At 40.7% G+C, this 22,685-nt stretch overlaps 1 protein-coding gene across 1 annotated transcript in view; it reads right to left on the reverse strand.

The window, feature by feature from the left end:
- The window catches only part of NELL1 (neural EGFL like 1), a 298,976-nt gene that overhangs the window by 265,657 nt on the left and 10,634 nt on the right, over positions 1-22,685 (reverse strand). Inside the window, exon 3 of the mRNA XM_034065392.1 lies at positions 6,524-6,674. Coding sequence (XP_033921283.1) covers positions 6,524-6,674 — 151 coding nt within the window. The remainder of the gene's footprint in view (positions 1-6,523; positions 6,675-22,685) is intronic.

The following is a 22,685-nucleotide window of genomic DNA, read 5'->3' on the forward strand; positions in this document are numbered from 1 at the left end:
TCCCCAACCTCTAAATACCAGACTGCAATAAAACAAAAGAGGATAATACAGTCTTTTAAACTAATGAGGTCTGACACCTGAATCAAAATACAGTATTTGAAAACAAATTACCCTAATTGCTGTGCCCTTACCAGGGTCTTCCCTCAACTTCAGCAGCTTTTCAGTCATTTCTTATGACAAATTCCACACATTTCTTCCAGATTCCCAGCAAAAATTCTCTTCCTTTCTGCTCTCTCAATGCCCAGCCACACGGCTGCTTGTCACTGCTCTCTGTACAACCACAGTGCTTCCACCTGCCCTGTGGATCTCCTCCTTCCCTCACCACTGCCATCTGAGCACTGGCAGCTTTCCACAGCCAGCAGTGATGACAGCAGACACTGCCATCCTCCTCCCTTTCAGAAGTCTGTACCTGGGGCAAGGAAAGCACAGTCATCCTTACTGGACTGTAAATACCACCCCAAAACCAGTCACATGACCCAGCAAAATGTCCAACTAAGCAAGTGACCAGTTATGGATAATACTGTCTTATTAACTAGGAAAGGTGTGTTCATAATGAGCAGCCTAAATTTAGCAGACAGTTGCATTCAGTGTAAGTCTGAGGTATTTCCCTGCTTTCCCTGTATCAGACAGTCATCAAACAACCAAACAGAATGATGCAACATGCTGGAGAGGACTCCTAGGGGAACCACCCGTCATGCTCCTGGCTGACCACAACATTCCTGCACTGTCCAAATTCATCTTTAAAGAGTTTCAAACTGCCAGCCATTCTGCTTGAACCACCAGCAAGGTCCAATCAATGTGTTCCAACAGCTGGTTATCAGCAGCATGTTAATACTTCAGAGAGACAACGATTGTCAGCCTGGTGCACATAAAACACCTGCTCACAGCAGGGAGCCACGAGATGGAAGGTAGCTCCTCAAGCTGTAACTCTTCTTTCACAGCACTTAAATCAGGGGAAGATGTGTGGAATGTAACAGTTCTTCCTTACTTTCCTCTTTTGCATACTTTAACCTCAAGCAGGGAAGCAGGTGGACCCACTTCTATTTGCACTTGTATCTCTAAAGACCTTTATGGAAGGAAAAAAATACTGGAAGAAACAAAGCTCACCTGCTTGTCCTACTATTAAAAACAAAGGCGTGTAGATGCATCCCATATTTCCCATCATCACATTCAGAGGGATGAAAATAAGAGTGGACCACAAAATCATAGACAGGTTTGGGTTGGAAAGGACCCCAAGATCGTCTAGTTCCAATCTCCTGCCATGGGTAGGAACGCCTCACACTAGACCATGTCGCCCAAGGATCTTAATATTCTCTGTACAGCTTTGCAGTTAAGCAATTCTACCTATAAATATTAATGAAGATCTGACCTTTAGCCTAAAAGAAAAAGGTTAATGGATACATTTGCAGAGTTTTTCCTTCCTTTTTTGGATATTGGGCACCTTGGAATCCAATACACATCCACAAATCTTGCAGAGAATAATCTGCAAGAGCAGATCCAATCTTTCAGGTGAGCTACTAGGGTCAGAGGTCACCTGTACAGGTTTCTTTTCATTCATTAGGTTTCAGTGTTTAATTTAACTACCTTGTTACCCTTTTGTGGTTTTAATCAAACACATTACAGCCTGATAGCCTTCTGACTGTTACTGGTGAACAGACAGCTTTCCATCTACTCCTCAGCAGTCCCAGAACCTGTCCATGGGGTCACTAGGAGGGAAGTGTTCAACAGTGTACTACATCTCCTGTCTGGTTCCTGTCCTCAGACAAAATTGACTTGCTAGGAATAAAAAAAACTTTCAGTATTAGCCTGACATATTTATCAGAACCCTCCAGTATATTTATATCAACACAGCTTGCTGCTATGTAGTGGAGGTCCAAGTTCTCCACCCAATAAATCCATTCACCACAGCAGTACAATTATCTTACAAGTTTCCAACGATTTGGCATGGCATGAATTTTCTGAAGTTCAGGTCCTATACAGAGGTTATTAGCATAAAACCAAAGAGAAAAAGAAAACTTAATAAAAGTAAAGGGTTTAGTGCTCCCTTTAAGAAAATCTTAGAAACATGAATCTTATGACTCACTCTGTAGTTCTATCCTGGTGAGATCTCTCATTTGGAAACTCTTTAGAAAGAATGACAATACATGGATAGAAAGTTAGTACTAATAAACACGAAGCAAACTGAAGACAGACACTGGATGGCAACAAAACAGTAGGGAGGGAGAAAAAACTTGGCATTTTACAAAACAGGTAGTTTTTCATCCTGCCTCTTTAGTAACCAGTAAGAGTAACAGAAGCAATAACTCCTTTGGGAATGCACACAAGGAGACATTGAGGAAAAGGTCAATAAGGACATTGTCCTATTTTTGTGGGTAATTCATGGGTAATGGATCTGCTTACTAGTTTAGTTTTGCATGTTCTGCATTAAAATGCTCCATTTCTCTGCTTTACACAAAAATAAACTGAACATTAACAAGAAAATCCATCTTTGGAGAGCAGCCTGTAACAGAACAAGTAAACACCCAACAGGTTACTATCCAAAAATCTAGGGGAATTTTGCCAGATGAAAGACTAGAAAGCGCGATCGAAGATTATTGCATCCCACATCACTACCAGATGATGTTTGGAGACACACTGCTGGTTATGTGTAACATACCTAAAAGATGGCTTTTAAATTGTGCCCCAGTGTAGTCAAGAAATCAAAGTCAGCTCCTTTAGTGAAAGCCAGTATTTCAAAGAACATTAGTCTGGGTACCTGAACATCCATGACAGATTTCTCCACATGCTGATCTTGGCCAGCAGTGGGAGGGAACCATTTACGTACGTCCAACCCAGAGAGCTGCACAAGGCCAATCCTGACTCTGTTTAGTTTATGTTCTTGGGCTTTGGACCATGCAAGGTCAGAGCAGGTAAGGAGCAGGCAGACAGCTTCAGATGAAATCATATTAAATCACTATTGAAATAAGGATTCATTATGTTTAGGATTTTACATATTTTTATGTCCTTTTCTTGGTGGTCTGAAGAGACAGGACTGTGAGCAAAATAGCTCACTAAGACCTTTTAGGAAGAACTGGCTAGAGTAATTCTCCAGTAAAGAAAGTATGTTCCACCTTCTTCATCCGCAAGTAACATGTTTGTCCATCCTGTATTATGCTTTGCTGCCTTTCACTTAGAATTTAAAATTATAATTTCAGATTTATCACTATATTCCAGATAACTATGTACACAGTCTGCACATCCTAACAGACCACTCAATTACTCTCAATCTCTGTTAATTAAGCTTTCCATTTTCCAAACTGTATTCTAATACATTTGGATCACAAAAACAAAATCTTTATAATCATTAAGTTGATTCAACAAGATAAAATATTAACAAAGATGCATTTATCACCATTATAGTATAAATCCTGTCCATCAAATGATGATATAAATTAACAAGAAACCTCTAATTGTTGCAAAATATCTATTTACTACAACAAAACAGCGTATCTGAATTACTGATTTCAAGAAAAGTGGTATTCATCTTATTTTAATACCTTTAGTTTGAGAGCTCCATGCTATTAATGGGAAATAAAACCCTGCTAAAACTTCTAGAGAAATTAAATATAAACCAAGCATTCTATGCATCATCTCTACTACTTACATCACGCAAAACTGCCTTTTGAACTAGTTACACTGCCATAGGTCACTTGAAATATGTATGTGTGTGTGTGTGTATGTGTACACACACCTTTTTGTTGCTTGGAATAAAACCTATTTGTCAACTATCAAAACTGCACAACAAAAAACCTATGTCTCATAAAGATATGAACTATTGTACCAAGAGGTAACATGGCTTTTATTCAGGTGTTGCTGACACTCTGAATGTTCTGAAGCCTCAAAATTTAACCACTTTTGGTATGCTGATAAGTTAAAAAACATTATGACCTTAACTACAAAAGCTCCTATTTTGTGCATGAGGAAAGAGTTCTTGGCTTTTTCATAGTCAAATACTAAACTGGTTAGGTATAAAAGGTAAATAAATGTACCCTTATACTTATTCCCATATGTCTAAATCATGCTGAAACATAATGATGTTTATTACTATTATCTTTGCATTGTCTATTTTCATATCCAGCAACAACTTAAAACAGACTTCCCCTGTGCCAAAGGCCTGCACGCATCTCAACTCATGCAAAGCTAAAGACTCCAGTAACCTAAGCAGTTACAGGAACATTAAAAAAATACCGAGCTGAACGTTCTGCTATTGCATTGATCATAAAGTAAGCAGGGGCCAAATCTTTGCTCTCTACTCCTCAAAATGCTAAAATGTATTTTCTCCACATTCATTTCATTAATTACGTTGATTAATTTCATTAATTCGTTAATTATGTTCTCCAATTACGTTGGAGATATTCAAGGCCCGCCTGAACAAGTTCCTGTGTGATGTACTCTAGGTTACCCTGCTCTTGCAGGGGGGTTGGACTAGATGATCTTTCAAGGTCCCTTCCAACCCTTGGGATTCTGGGATTCTGTGAAAAGCAAGATAATGGCAGTAATCCATCCATTAATTCATAACCTAACAGCAGTCTTTACAAACACTGGAGGTGCCTGTTCTGACTCTTACATAGAGCCACACACACTGAAACTACCTCAGTTGCTACACAGAACTATAAGGGCTTAAGTGAGACTAGCACCCAGTCCTTCAACTGAGTGCGCTTTTAAGCAAATGTCTATTAATTTGACAGGCTAATACTCCTGCATAGCACATCTCCCTACAAGAAGCAATATCTAAAAATCCACGTGCCTTACACTGTATAATCATCAGTGCCTGTCTGCTTTGACCTTGGATTTTGCTGAGTGCATGCACGTGTCCCTGCATCTGACAGTGTTGCTCTGTCAATGGCTCTCCTCAAGGTCCTTTTTCTCTTCAATGAAAATAAAGATAAAAAAACCCTTAACATGGCAAACTGATCCTGTTAACCATGATTTCAGAAGGATACAATGGCCTGGAAAAGCTTGGAGGAATTAAAAAGTAATGACAAAAGCAAGGATAACGTAAGAGAAGGAAAACAGGAAGAGTTGGAGGGAGGGATATTTGTGAAACATAAAACAATATTCTGTATTGAGACAATGGCCTTGAAACTGAGAAGGAATAAAGGAAAAGAAAGAGACAATTAAGAAAGTAGGGGTGACATAAAAGTATGATACTAGAATAAGAAAGTAGTGGAGTCCTCCCCCTAGCTACAGACATCTCTGCTGTTGCACTGGCAAAAGCCATCATTGACAATTTGGTCATCATAAAGCCCATCTTCTCCTTCACAGGCTTTTTCAACAAGAGGAAAGAAAGGGGGCTAAAATTTGTGTATTATGTACGTGATAAACAAAATTAACTACCAATAGGATTCTTTTTTTCTTTTTTTTTTTCCCTTAAAAGAAATGCAGCAGAATGACTGGCATTATGTTTGAAATGGGAAGAACCAAAGAACATCCTGTTACTTGTATTACAAGAGGACGTCAGACTAGGTACAAAGATCTTTGAGCCCTAAAAAATTATGAAGAAAGCATTCACAAAGCTACAAGCAGGAGACATACAGAAGCATAAGCAGCTTAATTGCTGAATCTCAAAAAAAGAAAACATATTATTTATAGTTTTTTTTTTCACTACAAGAGAGACATTGAGTTGTTGGAGTGGGTCCAGAGAAGAGCAACGAAGCTGGTGAAGGGCCTGGAGTACAAGTGTGATGAGGAACAGCTGAGGGTCCTGGAGAACACAAGTCCCATGGAGACCTTACCACTCTCTACAACTGTCTGAAAGGAGGCTGTAGTGAGGTGGGTTCAGCCTCTTCTCCCAAGGAACAAGTGACAGGACAAGAGTAAATGGCCTCAAGCTGTGCAGGGAGAGGTTTAGACTGGACATTAGGAATAATTTCTTTCCCAAGAGAGTGACAGGGCATTGGAACAGGCTGGCCAGGAAAATTGTGGAGTCACCATCCCTGGAAGTGTTCAAACACCGCGTAGACGAGGCCCTTAGTGTCATGGTTTAGTGGTGGCCTTGGCAGTTCTGAGAGCAAGGTTGGATCTGATGACTTTAAAGGTCTTTTCCAACCTGGTTGATTCTGTTATTTTATTCTAAATATTATTATAAAACACAGTGAAACAGGAAACATATCAGTGTAACTTGTACAAAAAAGCAAACTCAAAGCACAGATGATAAACCACTAAAGGAAATGGCATTACAAGGTTTGTAACTTCCAAAGTATATTGCATCCATACTACATTGGCTTTGATCTTCCCATCTAAAAGACCAGACTACAGAAATAATGCATTCCTCCTATAACAAAAGAGAAAAAAAAAACAGCCAAATAAACAACACCACAAAAAAAAAACTAGGAAAAAACCAGCAAATTACAGACTATGAAGAAAGACTTTAACTTTTATGCCAGATTTTATATCTATCATTTCAACACGTCAAAATGGACGACTGGGTACTCAGTGTCTTTTATGTTGTTACTGCTACAGAAGAGAAGCAATTTCCTCTTACCTGTGCTCTAACTCTCGGATGGACAGTAGAACTCCGGAAGTTGATGCCTTCTGTTGAAGGGTGGCCAAAAACGTGAACTCACTTTTATTCCAGAAGAGCTGAATTAACTTCTCATTCACATGGGGTGGTGTATGGATTTCTCTTTCTACATCTAAGGAAGAAGGAAACAGTCCAGTAAAAATGATAAGTCAGAAAGATTCAGATTATATTTTTCACTTCCCCATCAGTATTTTTCACCTACCATGATCCACCACTACATTTGTTCCATGGAAAAACCCAAATGCCACCTCTGTCAGCCTGTCCGCTTGTCACAACTGGTCACCTCCTGATTTTCTGACAGGATTTTTAACAGGATGCTGAGACCTTTGTGCCTGCTGTGAGCAGATTAAGTTGCTGTAAATAAGGTGTGCTGCAGTCAGATAAATAGGCTACTGAATTCAGAGAAATCTCAGGCACTGCCTCTCCCAGCACCATTCACCAAGCCCCAATTTCAGTTTTCACCACTGACTCTGTTACCACCTCTCCATTGTACATTAGAGGAAACCTGTCCTTGACTGTATAAGGCAAGATGTATTATTGCTACTAAAGCCATATGGCTGTGCTTATGCCCGAGAAATAAATACAACACAGTTGTAATCCACTTTCAATCACAATTTCAGGGATTTCTCAGTTTAAACTAAGCATGACAGCTCCTACAATATTTATTAAACTACAGTCTGACCAGGCAGATCCAGAAATAATTCAGTCTCCCTAAGCCTGCTGGTGTCCAAACAGCAGCAAACCTTCTTGTATTTGATCTTCTGAGATTCATATGGTCACCTCCCACCACATTCATTTTTACGGCATCCTTTTATTCACAATACCCAGTTACTATAAAAGATGATTAATGACAAAAGGGAGAAATCACAACATTTCACCTTCCCACCCCTCACCATATCTCTCATGCTGGGCATTTGTCACACATTTGCAAGACCTGTGCCACTTGCAGATCCTGAATGTCACAACCAATTAGAAGCCCAGTGTGCTTCCTTCCAAAGGTTTACTTTGAAGCCAGAAATACTGGCATAAATTCTCAGCTGGTAGAAAATCATATAACTCTACTGAATCCAAGAATCTGGCCCAACATGAATGCTGTAACACATAAAAGGAGTCATGAGATTTGCAATTCAGAATTTCACTGCAGGAAAACAACAAAAACAAACAAAACAAACAAACAAACAAACATTGTGTCATTAAAAGAGGCTTTGCAGACAGAAAGAGGAGAGACTAGTTTAAAAAACATCCTGAAACTCAAAAATGTGACTACTGAAAGAATCCTCATTTTTTCCTGTGCAGCTTAAAGCCCTCCAAATGAGCCTACACACTCAGAATCCATAACGTGTTTACACTATGAAAAACTCACCTCCAAAAATAACTGCAAATTTGATATGAAAAATCACCAGGCATCATTTAAAAACCTTTCCTATAGGCTCAAATTCACCTGATAAACAAACGTAATGCCCACGTTACAGCATCGAACTATTTGCCTGTCCAATGCCACTTCGATCATAGCAGAGGATAAAGCTTCAAAAAACAGAAAAAATTTCCACTGCCACCAGGAAGGGGAATGGAGGAATAAACCTTCAGCATAAAAACACAGATTTTGTCTTTATCCAGAAGATTTCATTATCTGTATCATTCTCTTCACCTAGCAGGTGCTATTACTGGCCATAAATACTATCCAGTTTCTTTAAAATATATCTGATGAGGGAGACACACCAGCAAATTCGCCGATACCCAGTTTGCTATCTATACAGGCAGACTATCCACCAGTTCCAAGGTACGAGTAAGACCCAGAGATAAAATAACCAACAGCTGACTGTTGAAGATAATTATTCTTGTTTTGAAGATTAAGAACCTTTGTATCTTATGAAATTTTGCATTTGTTTTCTTAAAGGTGTCACTATTGCCAGAAATGAAAAATGAAAAATCAAAATTCTTCCCTGTGACAGTGGTGAAGCCCTGGCACAAGTTGCCCAGAGAAGCTGTGGCTGCCCCATCCCTGGTAGTGTTCAAGGCCAGGCTGGATGGGGCTTGGAGCAACCTGGACTAGTGGAAGGTGTCCCTGCCCATGGCAGGGGGCTGGAACTGGATGAGCTTTAAGGTCCTTTCGAACCCAAACCATTCTGCGATTCTATGCTTCTACAACTTATCAAAGCCTTTGAAGATTCTTTCACATGAAATTACAGGCAGTGCTGTCTGTGGAACATGTATGATAAAACTTCAGTCAAGCCTTGCAAAGTCCAACATTTTCTCATTGTAGGAGAACATGGTGGAAGCAAGGACAGGCGGCCTGGGATGAATACAGGGATGTTTTCTGGGAAGTTAGGGACTGAGTTAGGAAAGCTAAGGCCCAATTGGAGCTAAACGTGGCTAGGGATGTGAAAGACAACAGAAAGGGATTTTATAGGTATGTAGCGGCTAAAAAACAGACTAAGGACAATGTAGGCCCCCTCCGGAAACTTTCGAGAGAACTGGCTACACAGGACTTGGAGAAGGCTGAGGTTCTGAATGGCTTCTTTGCCTCGGTCTTCACTGGCAAAGGCTCTGACCGCAGCACCCGAGTCTTGGAAGGCAGACACAGGGGCTGTGAAAACCTAGACCTTGGGCCCATTGTACATGAGGGTCTGGTTCGAGACCATCTTAAGAACCTGAATGTACACAAGTCCATGGGACCTGATGAAATCCATCCATAGGTCCTGAAGGAGCTGGCGAATGAAGTTGCAAAGACACTGGCCATCACATTTGAAAAATCATGGCAGACAGGTGAAGTTCCCAATGACTGGAAAAAGGGAAATATAACCCCCATTTTCAAGAAGGGGAAAATGGATGACCCAGGGAATTACAGAGCAGTCAGTCTCACCTCTGTGCCTGGCAAAATCTGGGAGCAGATTCTCCTGGAAGGCATGCTAGGGCACATGAAGAACAACAAGGTGCTTGGTGACAGCCAGCATGGCTTTACTAGGGGAAAATCCTGCCTGACCAATTTGGAGGCCTTCTATGACAGGGCTACAAAAGTGATGGACAGGGGTGGAGCAGTTGACATCATCTACCTGGACTTGTGCAAAGCATTTGACACTGTCCCACATGACATCCTTGTCTCTAAATTGGAGTGTCATCAATTTGATAGGTGGACCACTCGGTGGATAAAGAACTGGCTGGATGGCTGCACACACAAAGAGTTGTGGTCAACGGTTCAATGTCCGGCTGGAGACCAGTAACGAGTGGTGTCCCTCAGGGATTGGTGTTGGGACCGGTCTTGTTTAATATCTTTGTCGCTGACATGGACAGTGGGATTGAGTGCACCCTCAGCAAGTTTGCCAATGACACCAAGCTGTGTGGTTCTGTTGATACACTGGAGGGAAGGAATGCCATCCAGATGGACCTTGACATGCTTGTGAGGTGGGCTGATGCCAACCTCATGAAGTTTAACCATGACAAGTGCAAGGTCCTACACCTGGGTCGGAGCAATCCCAGGCACAGCTACAGGTTGGGCAAAAAGGAAATTCAGAGCAGCCCTGCGGAGAAGGACTTGGGGGTGTTGGTCGATGAGAAAATGAACATGAGCCAGCTTCAGTGTGCACTTGCAGCCCAGAAAGCCAACCGCATCATGGGCTGCATCAAGAGGAGCGTGACCAGCAGGTCGAAGGAGGTGATCCTGCCCCTCTACTCTGCTCTCATGAGACCTCACTTGGAGCATTGTGTGCAGTTCTGGTGTCCTCAACATAAAAAGGACATGGAACTGTTGGAACAAGTCCAGAGGAGGCCACGAGGATGATCAGGGGACTGGAGCACCTCCCATATGAAGACAGGCTGAGAAAGTTGGGGCTGTTCAGCCTGGAGAAGAGAAGGCTGCGTGGAGACCTCACAGCAGCCTTCCAGTATCTGAAGGGGGCCTACAGGGATGCTGGAGAGGGACTATTCATTAGGGACTGTAGTGATAGGACAAGGAGTAATGGGTTCAAACTTAAGCAGCAGAGGTTTAGATTGGATATAAGAAATAAATTCTTTACTGTGAGGGTGGTGAGGTACTGGAATGGGTTGCCCAGGGAGGTTGTGAATGCTCCATCTCTGGCAGTGTTCAAGGCCAGGCTGGATGAAGTCTTGGGTGATATGGTTTAGTGTGAGGTGTCCCTGCCCATGGCAGGGGGGTTGGAACTGGATGATCTTAAGGTCCTTTCCAATCCTAACTATTCTATGATTCTATGATTCTGTGACCCAGATACAGAGCCACATCCTGCCATGTATCCACCAAATCTTGAACAAACATATAGATCTCCTTGGTCAGAACCATGAATTAATAATCAATGCACTGACTACTGTAGTGAGAAACATCCTTTGAAATCCTGTACTATACCATATGCTCTTCATACTCATGAATACATCAAAACCACACGCAACACCCTCTATTCATTCTCTTTTGATTAAAATCAGTAAGATCCAAAGTTCCAACATTCCAGAATCTTGGGCCCAAAGTACTACCAAATTAACAGTATTTACATATGCCAGTATTATTTTTACAACTTTTAAAAGCTAACACACTCCTAAGTATGGTGCTATTTAATTGGAGTAGCTCTATTGACTACCAGTGCCTAGGAACACCCAGTACTGGTAGACAACTGAAAATCATATTAGCAGGTACAGAATTCCCTACAGAAAGGCTGTTTGTGATAACTCAGCCTCAGTAACTACAGCAAGGGGGCTTTCCCAGCAGTTCCACGGTGAGATGGCAAAGGTGACCTGACTACCTGCAAATACGCATGTAAGCTGAGGAGCCCACCAAGGCTCCAGAGCACACACAACCTGGCACTTCAGGTCAGCCTTCTAGGATGCCAAGCACAGCCCTTGGCTTGCAGACAAGGGCCAGAATGCTGGGAAGGAACTGCATGAGGCCTTGTTGAAGGCATGAGAACATATTGCATCACCCCAGCTCCTGCCCCCTTTAGCAGTGCCTCTCTTCATACCGTGTGATCACTGCATATGTCATCTGCTTGTATTTTCCTCCATTTCTGCAGAAAGTACCATACAAATGAACTGGGAACACAAGCCATTTAGAATAAGATATTTCTATTCTCAGGTTGATTTTTACACTTTAAAAAAAAAAAAGAAAAATTAAGAATACATACACTCCCTCACCACAGGTGCCTGAAAGGGAAAATACTTTTTATGCTCTCTATAAAAATAACTGTCTGCTTGTAAGGAAATGCTGTATTTCCTACATAATATAGAACAATATAGGTTTATACGGTAAGATTCAGTGAAACATTAGTTCATGCTTGAATGATAATGCAATCTCAGCAAAATAAATAAACAGATACAAGTTTCATATGCCCTTCTATGTGATTATATTTTCTTAATTTGAAATACTATCGGGATGAGGAGGGTTAAACATACCAGAACATTTCCAAAATTAAGCAAGCAAAAAAAAAGCAAGCATACACAGTTATTTGAAAGTACAACAGATACAAATCGTCTCAGAGCATCAAGTAAGGCAACTTTCTACCTTCAGCAAAACAGAGTTCTTGCCAAACTTACTTGGATGATGCTGTCAATCCATGATACAATGGCAAGCACATGACCATTTGGGCTGGAGTTTTAAGTGATGAAAAATGCAGACCAGTTCCTACAAGCTGAATCCCAATCCATCTGGGAAATCATTTTTCTTTAACAGACACTTCCAGAAGAGGAAAAATACTAAAATTCAGCTCTAAATTAACTCATGTCTTTTAAAGCAAGAGATACAGATTCATAGAATGGTTTGGTTGGAAAGGACCTTAGGATACTCTATTTCCAACCCCCTGCCACAGGCTGGGATGCCCCACACTACACCATGTCACCCAAGGCCCTGTCCTGGCTTTGAACACTGCCAGGAATGAAGAATTTACCACTTCTTTGGGCAACCTATTCCAGTGCCTCACCGCCCTCACAGTAAAGAATGTTTCCTCATTCACCAGCCTGCTTGAATACCTTTTCCTTTTACTCCCTTACTTTGGTCGAAAACCCCCTGCAGAATGCATTGCTTTATTGGTCCTTTCTATCATTTCAAACCTGTTTCCCCATGCTTTCAGGAGAAACTTTGCACAGACACTTTGGACAACCAAATAGAAATTCACCTGGCAACCACACAGAATCTGCATTTCAGCTACAGCATCTAAAGGATTAAATATTGCAGCATATTGGCTTTTACACTGCTATGAGCAAAATCCAATAAAACCGAAGTCTCTATTTAAAAAAAAAAAAAAACTAAAAATCCCAAAAATCAAAAACTCCAATCACGCCCCACCTTTTTTAAGTCATCAGCTTTCCAAAAACTGAACCAAGAGCAGAAGGAAGAGCCAAAACTAGCAACTCTCAGTCTAGACAATTGCTCAGGATGAAAACACACAAACCCTTCTTGCTCACTAAAAACAGATGCTTCACGAAAGCCAAGTGGGATCCAGCACACAGACTGCTTTCTGCATATTGGTTCCCATCACCTTTTGAAGAACTGGTCAAAAGAAAACAAAAAGAAAAAAATAAAACAAAATCCCAAAACTCTACTGGTGATAGATTCCACTCCTTCCTACACCTCAAAAAACACTCCTCAGTACACACAAGTAATAGACAAGGGCCTGTAGGGACAGGACAAGGGGAAATGGTTTTACCCTGACAGAGGGGAGTCTGAGATGAGACCTTCGGAAGAAGTTCTTCCCTGTGAGGGTGCTGAGGCGCTGGCACAGGTTGCCCAGAGAAACTGTGGCTGTCCCATCCCTGGCAGTGTTCAAGACCAGGCTGGACAGGGCTTGAAGCAACCTGGTCTAGTGGAAGGTGTCCCTGCCCATGGCAGGGGGTTGGAACTGGATGAGCTTTAAGGTCCCTTCCAACCCAAACCAGTCTGGGATTCTGGGATTCTATGACTGCCAAGGGAAAACAAAAGCAAGATTACACTAGGGTGCTGAGCAGGCAGCATGATGCTCTCCAGGCACCTTGGCAGTGGAACAGAGAAGACCAGCACCTCTTCTACCCACCAACAACCAAGAATGGGTTGAAAAGATCTCACCTTTCTCTTAAAACCATGCTAAACAGAGAGGATCAAAGAGGGCATGATGTTTCCTCACAAGCACGGCTCTGCTTCTAGGTATTCTCAACAGTATGAAATGACATTGTAAATGCTTTTGCCTTTCTAGAACCACCCAGAGTCAGTGATAAACAGTGTGATATCACATTCAACAGCACAGCTTTCTAAATTATGATTATTCATTATAAATCATTCTTTACATGTTGCTTCAGACACTGTTTCTCAAGAATAAGATCCGTCTGCAGTGAAATGCTTGGTGATTTTAATATGCAAACCTCCTACAGAGATGATGTCTCGTTTTAATTATTGTTTCAGTTTAATGGGTTTTCATTAAATTAAAGGATAGAGCAATTACCACGGTGAATATGAAAGGTGAGTTCCCATGACTATACAGCAAAAGCAGTTCTGCTAGAGGAGGTAGAAAAATGGTACAACTCAATGTAAATTCTCCTTTTGCATGACGCAAAACTATCCTGGCAATAAGTGTATATTGCTGTCGATTTGATATACATGTTTGCAAACCAGTTTACAGCTATGTCTCTCCTAACAAAATTAATCCAGCATTTAGAATTATATACATAGATCTCATTCCTTTCAGGAAGCAATTGCAAATCCAGTCCTAAAACTCCAGATGGCAGGGACAGCAGAATTTTGAGCTACTGACTTCAGAAATCGGAGCATACTTATCAAATCAAGTTTCTCCCCAACCAATAATTTAGTTGATTTAGTGGCTTAATGTCAGACTCCTCACTTCTTGAAAAGTGGCCTGACTCAAGCACTAGCTGGAATGACCACACTTATGTTAATTAAGTAGTTGTCAGAGAGTCTAAAGTCCTTCATTTGCTTTACCAGCATTTCAAACTGAATTGTGGAAATCTAGTCCTCTGGAACAAACAGAGGAGGAGACACTGCACAGTAATGGAAATGAATATGTGCCAAGAGAGAAGGCAGCCACCTATGCCTCTCAAGCCCCAGCTAGCAAAAGGTGCCCTAGGTGACAGAGAAAGCACAGAGGCAGAATGCTGTAGCAAAGCCTATGTTGAGAAGCTGCCCTTCTTTCACCTCATGTGGGTCTCCGTATCTTCTTTCTCTTCTTCTCCAAATGGATAGAACAACCAAAGCAAGCACTGCAGTCATCCCTCCAGCAGCAGGATGAGCAGCAGGCCTGGGCACACACACTGTGCAGTGACTGGTGGTGCCTTTAAAACATTTGGCCATCATGGCGCAAAATCAGAAAACTGGAGTAAGCCAAAGGGCCTTGCAACAAGTTTCCTGCTGAGAGCAATGGTGATCACCTTCCCGAGTCTACATATCCTCTTACTCAAGGCAGCCACTTTTAACTGAGCTCAGTCACAGGCTCACGCTCCTCCTCAGGCAAGCTATGTTGTTTCCTCAAGGGACTCTTGCTGAAATCAAAACTATTTACAAGTGGCTGCTCCCTCAAATTAAATGCTTGGTAGAAATGCTCTAGAATTTATGCTAGCAGTAAAAACACATCATCTGCTCTTAAATCATGTGAGTTAATCAAATTACACGTGTTTTAAGTGAATTAATTCAGGCATCACTGATGATAACATCTTTTCCACTGTTCATCTATATCAGATAAGGTATCCCATCACTGCGATGATAAAGATGCTATTTGGAAAAATAACAACATTTGAACAGAAAGAGCATGAACCACACTAGCAACACTGGCATGTTCAACATATGCAATGTTGGAAAAAGCAATAAATGCTAAGAATCATTATTGATATGCTGTTCACTTTACAGGAGTACTGTCCACTTTAGGAATCCATTTTAAGAGTATATTGAACATTAATGTTACACAAAATAATGAGCCACCCAAAACCACCATTTCTATTCTGGCTTCATGCAAAAGCAAGCCAAGCAATTTTTTTGCTCCCCTTCTACAAAACATTTTCAGGTATGCTCGAAGTCACACACTCCAAAAATTTAACTTAGAAAATGATAACATATACTGAACTTGACAAACCATGTTCTTTATCCACATTTGTTTAAAAGAAACTTAAGATGATACCAGAAGGTGAGCACCATCTAGAATTAAAGTTAGATCTAAAAGTTTTGCAAATAACTATTAATCGGAGTTTGAACTTATTTCCTCCCACTATATCCCATAGTATGTTTGTAAACTAGAAACAAAATTAAAGTTTTTTCAATACAGCATGCAGAGTGATTGATTCATTTGTATTTTTAAGCAATGTACAATAAATCTAATGTGTCGCTCAGCCCTCTTCCTTCTTGCAGGTAATAACAAATGCTGCTCATTCATACTTTATGGCAACAGAATTAAAACTAAATACTAATATCAAGTGCTTCTGAAGTGCTTTAGGATTCCTAAGTTTAACATGAATATGACAGATATAGTCAACAAGAAGCAGGAGAGAAGCTAATGTCTATATTACTTTAACTCTGATGAAAATCCCAGACTACTTTCCTCAAGGCCACACAGAAATCAGAATATGTCTCCCTGGTGAGAATCTGCATTCTTAAACATGTAAATCAAAATACTAATTTTAAACAGCTTATTAAGAGGAAACTTCCAGGAAAGCAGAAACCTCCAACTCAGCTTCTTTACTTGCAGAGAGAGGTTGCAATGCCTAAAGCTACTGATGGCATTGGGTAGCTAACAGACTTGGCTACAGCTACACAAAGGTTTCAATTTCCAGTCCAGTAAAGCCGTTTAGCACATGAATAATCCAAGTAAAGGCAATGAAATTTTCCATAAAGTTCACAGGAAGTGATACACCGGTAACCAATGTACAGGGGGGTAATACAGAGAAATTGTACAAGGGAGTTAAAGGAATTCCTTTGCTTAAACAAAAGTATTGTCTGTCCTAAGTACCTGCCATTGCCATCTTGCCAAGGCACTGATTACTGCTGGAGGGGGTGAAGCAGATGCTAGTTCTACTGACAAAAGCAGATGATTGGTCCTGCTGATAAGGCGGGGAGAGGCAGACTGGGTGACTAAGCCATAAGACCATGACAAAAGCACAGATGTTTGGTCCTACTGAGAAGCAGGGGAGAAGCAGACTGGGTGCCGACCAGACCCTAAGGCCATGTCTGAAGGTTAAAAGGTGTAAAGTTTAAGAAGAGGAAGACTCATTTACTTCATCCTGAGACCCCTGCCCATGACCAGAAGGGGCACTGCGCAGGTGCAAAGGACCTTCCAGCTCATTATAATACGAAGCGGGGATAGATACTAAATAAGTATAGGCGAATTGAGCAACCTCATGTCTATGTATACCTTAAAGAGAATAAATGTAAAGGGACAACAACCCTGAGGTGTGCATGCTTTGGAGGAGTGATCCCCATGCACCTCAGCGCTGAATAAAAGCATACCTACTTTACAACTTTAACTAGTTGTGGAGTCTATCCACGCATCAGAAGCATATGCTGAAGTGCTTGCTTGGTTCAGAAACTCCTAATGACTTGACACATTTAATAGTTATTTAATTAGTTTTAAACCATTGAACTCATTCATAACTAAAATGTTATGGTTTTTCTTTATTTTCTATATATGATTTGTACAAATATTAAACAAACGTGTTTTGTGAACTAATTCTCTCTTGTGTTTCCCTTCCCTCAGAAAAATCACTTCCATGTTACTGCTGAAGCAAATTAAATCCTGGGTGTCTGTTTTATTTATTAACTGCATGATAATAGCATGAGCATAATATATTTGTCAAAGCCTTTCTCTACTGAACTATAATTTCCGCTGTCAACCTCTTTACGTTTGTATTCAAGATTCTGGTTGCCTTTGTTTCTTGGAACACACATAGGCACACATTTATATATTCTCCCAAAATATGTATAAATTCTATCTGTGAAGTGTTCCACAACACCCCCAACAAAGAATCATAACTACAGCAAACACACTTAGTCATTCTCTGCATGTTTTATATGAATTATTTGAGAGATATAAGAATTTTCAGAAAATGTCACAATAATAACTGTTTTCTCTTTTTACACCATAATTATGATTTGGAGCATTGCTTTTCTTACTTCACCCAAGCATACCAGAACTCATGAATAAAATATGACAACTTTGATAGCATCCATTGCTGTGGGTTCATCCGTAACAGCAAACGTGCTCGGGGTATTGAGAGATCTCTTTTGCTCCATAAGCCTTTGTTTCTGAAAATAAGCTTTTATGTAAATAGAACTGCCACATGTGTCCCCCTTTTTGCCTTTCTTGCCCTTAGCAAGAACATCAGCAATAATGTTTACTCTTTTTTTGTTAATGACTACATTTTAAAACAATTAGGATGGCACAAAGCTAGAAAGGCAGAATATCCCAGCTGAAAACTGGTACTCACAAGACATCAAGAACCATTAAAAGCACAGCCAACATCAGAGAACAAAAGGCTAACACAGAGGACATGACTTTCAAATGTGTCCACAATGCTACCATAGAAAAGAAAAAAAACTTGATTTTGTTCTGGCTCCATAACACACTGTGATGCAGTAAATCAAAACAACTTCCACTATTTCTCTTGTTAAGTTTACTGGACCAACACTGACAAAATCCTCCTACCACAGCTTGTCAGTAGATCTCTTAAAAGGATGCTTGAGATAAAGTGCAGTACATGAGCTTTCCAAATCATTGGCGTTTACCAAATTATTTGACAAATATCATGTTTTAAGGCTGTGCTGCTTCATTTTCCAAACAGAATGATGAACATCCATAGAGCCCTCCACAGCCCAAGAAAAATCATGACACACACACACAAGCCTCACTCTCCTCCCACACATCTTGGCTTTGTTAATTTCCCCAGTCCCCAATAATAGGCTTCAAAATTTCACCATTGTTACACACAATGAGACAAAGTGGAGATAGAGGAGCCAGGCAGGTGTACATGCCATCTGTAGATAGACACTCATCATCATAGCAGCCTTTCATAGAGGGCCCACAGGGTTGCTGGAGAGGGACTCTTCATCAGGGACTGCAGCAACAGGACAAGGGGTGATGGGTTAAAACTTAAACAGGGGAAGTTCAGGTTAGATATAAGGGAGAAGTTCCTCCCTGTGAGGGTGGTGAGGCACTGGAGCATGCTGCCCAGGGAAGTGGTAAATGCTTTACCCCTGACAGTGTTCAAGGCCAGGTTGGACAAGAGCCTTGGGTGACATAGTCTAGGGTGAGGCATCCCTGCCCATGGCAGGGGGTTGGAACAAGATGGTCTTGAGGTCCCTTCAAACCCAAACCATTCTATGATTCTATGATACTATAGAAGCAATGAGTATTTAACCTCCAAGACCCAGTTTTATACATGTTGCACTCTCAGAGTATCTTTGCTGCCTTCCAGCTTACAAAAGACTTAAAATAAGGGAAAACAAAATAAAGAAAAAATGAAGGGGGGATATGACACAGAACTAAGCTTTACAACACCAACTTGTCTGCTATAGGAGATGTTTGTTCCCACTGATGTCAAATGGAAAACTCACAGCTTCAGAGGGAGAAGTCACCTGTGTGTCCAAGGGGAGGATGGACTCAGGAAAATAACATGTGCAGCTGCAGTGATTCTTAACTATTTATTTTTATTTATAGCATAAAGGACCAGCTGCAAGCTAAGCTTTATGTAAAAAATACTGTCACACAAGGAGGGACAATAGGGGCAGAAAGATTGTACTGAGGAGTTTTTCAAAAGCCGAAACATCAGTGCTCAGCTACAGCATCTACAGCGCAAAAACAGCAATAGACAGATCCCTGTTGTCAGAACTAGAGAAACAGCTTTACTCTTTTAGCAGGCAGGTAACCTATATGATTAACAATTTAGGTGAATGCTTTAATGGACCTTCAATGCTAAAAACAATTTTTTGTCTGCTCCATTAAAAAAAAAATTAAATAGATCTGTTCTGCATGTTGTATTATTCAATAGGCCACACAAGGCAAAGCAATCCCATGCCGTAATGCCATAAACCAGCACAGGGTAACATGATTACTTCACACCATTTACATGGCAAAAATGAAAAATTAAGAGGACAAATTGCCCCCTTCATGTCATTTATACAGCCACACTGCAGGTGGGAAGATTAATCTAGAATCTGGCATAGACTAAGTAGGTTGAGGCCTCAAGTAGCATCTAATTTTTATTCTTGATAGGTAGTTGAAGACAACAGAATTTTTCACCACAGGAAATGGGCCACGCCTGCTGCTTGCATTAGGTCTGATTATATCTGCTTTTGTGTATTTGTAAAGGTAAAAAATCTTAAAACAAAAACCCACCACATCATTGTATGTGTTTAAATTTGTGTGACAGTAATTTCAAATAACACCATTTCCTTTCAGGCAGAAAATGCAACTCTGCTTCAAAGTAATGTAATCAAGTAGGATGAGGGTAAATATTCTTACCAAATGGATATTAACACATTTCTGTTCAAATTGGTTTAAAAACCAATTGGGATCAAAAACAATCATAATAGGCCACCTTGTTTCACTGCAAGAACTCTGTTCTTCAGCGTTGTTTTTCCCTCCTTCTGCATTTCCAGTTAAACTCAGTAGTGCCAAGCAACACTCTAATTCTGCTCTCTTTTACTCCAGCATCTTCCCAGTGACTCGGAACTGAAATATCAGGTGCAAGGACTTACCTTGAACTTGGCCTGGATACTCCACTGAGGGGTATTCAGTGCTGCTTGGCACAGCTCAGGTACCGTATGTACTTCACCTCAATCCCTCAGGGCTCTGAGTAGCACCTGCGCCTGTCTAACTAGATGTTATAAAACTATATCCTTTCTCCTGTTTAATACCCATTTACTAAATACGTAGCTGATAAAATCTGATTGTGTGGAGTATGATATGACTTCAGAGTATAAGTTTGCCAAAAACTTGGCAGCATTCAAGGCCAGCTTGGACAGGGCTTGGAGCAACCTCGTCTAGTGGAAGGTGTCCCTGCCTGTGGCAGAGGGTTGGTACTGGATGAGCTTTAAGGTCCCTTCCAACCCAAACCAGTCTGTGATTCTATGAAAAAGACATTTTTGTTGTATTTCTGTTCTGCTGAAATGACAAGAAGCTCAAACTGTTATTCTTTTATCTAAACTGATTTACTTTCATTGTAAGCACCTAGATGCTCAGACTGTGTGCAATGCTACACTTACTAGCAGTATCAGAAACTAATTTCTTCATTCCCCTCTCTGCCTACTGAAGAGCAAAGACCTTTTGTTTTCTTTTTGCTTATCTTCATTACAGGACTTCATCAACAGGTTGCCAGAAGCATTCAAGGCTTTTAGCATAGAACAGAAATACTGAAGTGCTTATCCCACTTCCCCTCCGTACTTATCACCCTGGCAATGAAGATAGACAAGTAGCACAATTATTGTCTCCCAGCAAAGCAAAAATAACTGCCAAGGACAGAGGCAACATGTGCTCAGAATTCTTTCATAATCATTACAGACATGACAGGAAACCCAAAAAATGTCAAGTAACAGAAGGCAGCATGACAACATTCAGCATGGGAAAAGTAGAAATTGGTCACTGTCATTTAATGTGACTAGGTTTCTATTTTAGCCGGCACTTACTTGCCTGGGGGGTAGGCATGTTTGAAACAAGAGGGTATGGAACAAGAAACTGCAAGGATTTACAAGTTATACCTTCATCTAACTAAATGATACTCCTAGGCAGATTTCTAACATAATTCAAACATTAAGCAAGAGTGCAAACAGCCATCACTGGATGGGTATATAAGTGTATTTTAAGAACTACTTCTGGGAACTGACAAAGTTAGCAGTAGTTTATGTATCATGAAAGCCTGAAAGCATTGTTCAATAATTATGTCTCAAGTGATCTTTAATTCCCTCCATCGAAGATGATTCATCTCATTCATCCCCTCCCAGCTCATTGTATTCCAACTCTACATAATTTCTCTGTTCTGAAAATTGTCATTTTTGCAAAGTTAAAAGAAAAAAAATTGATTAGCCTAATGATTTAATTGGAAAAAAAATTGCAAAACACATTAAAACATTAGCCACGTTTAAAAAAATATAGACAGATGTTAGGGTTCAAGTCTCACAGGCAAACCTTGCTCAACCCTGCAGGATGTGCATTCCAACACCATTCTTAATACAGGATCACAAATTCTCTTTCCAGAGGGTCCCTGTCTCAGGGAAAACAGTAAAGAACAAAGAGCAAAACCTATTTACTTAACAAACAAGGATCTGAAGTTTTATTTTTATTGTTCAAGGCTTACCTTGAACAGTGTATCTACTGTATTCAAATCCTCCTCTGAAGACAGAACAGACCATGACTATGGTAATTATTCAACAAGCACAGTATCCAAGACCTCAACAAATATTAACAAATTCTTTTCACACCACTGTTGTTACAGGAAAGGGCATTAGTACCTCAGCTTTGCAAGTGAACAACAAATGTACAGCAAAGTTTAAATTCTAAATCACTAAGAGGTTCTAAATCACTATTAAAACCATTAAATCCATGTTGTATCCTCCAAAACCACTTGCTAAGTATCAGCACACATCAGAGATACTACATTACAGCATTACATACACAGATACATTACAGCACTAACAGTTTGGAACTTTCAGTTCTTTATCATCACTTCCCCTGCCCAGTCCTTGCCCCTATGTTTCCAGCTTTATTTCCCTCTCCTTTCCAGATTCCACAAAGCCCTGGGAAGGAAGTGGGGAAAGCAGGAGAAACACCTGAGAACCCCAAAAGTGATCAAGACCTTACTCTATGACTTGCTGATGGGCACAAGCTCAGAAACCGGCCCTGTCATGGCAGGAGAGTTGAACCTAGATGATTGAAGGTCTTTTCCAACCTTAACTATTCTATGACTCTATGATAAAATACACTTTTCTCTGTCCTCTTGGGTACAGCCAGCCCAGCTGTTGGCATCTTATTGTAACTCCTGTTTCAGTGGTGCTTTACAGAGCAGCTTTGACAAAGGGCTGAAAGCGCTGAGGGGACTCGCACCTCTCTAGGATGGCAAGCAGCCCCCACAGCTCCTAAGGGCCAGGCTGGAGCTTGTAAAAGCAGGGGAACATCCCAGGAGATGAGCGCGGAAGGCCAGCAAGGATCCTGCTCTCCCAAGC

The sequence above is a fragment of the Melopsittacus undulatus genome, chromosome 8 (genome assembly GCF_012275295.1).
Source record: "Melopsittacus undulatus isolate bMelUnd1 chromosome 8, bMelUnd1.mat.Z, whole genome shotgun sequence".
NCBI classification, from domain to species: Eukaryota; Metazoa; Chordata; class Aves; order Psittaciformes; family Psittaculidae; genus Melopsittacus; species Melopsittacus undulatus.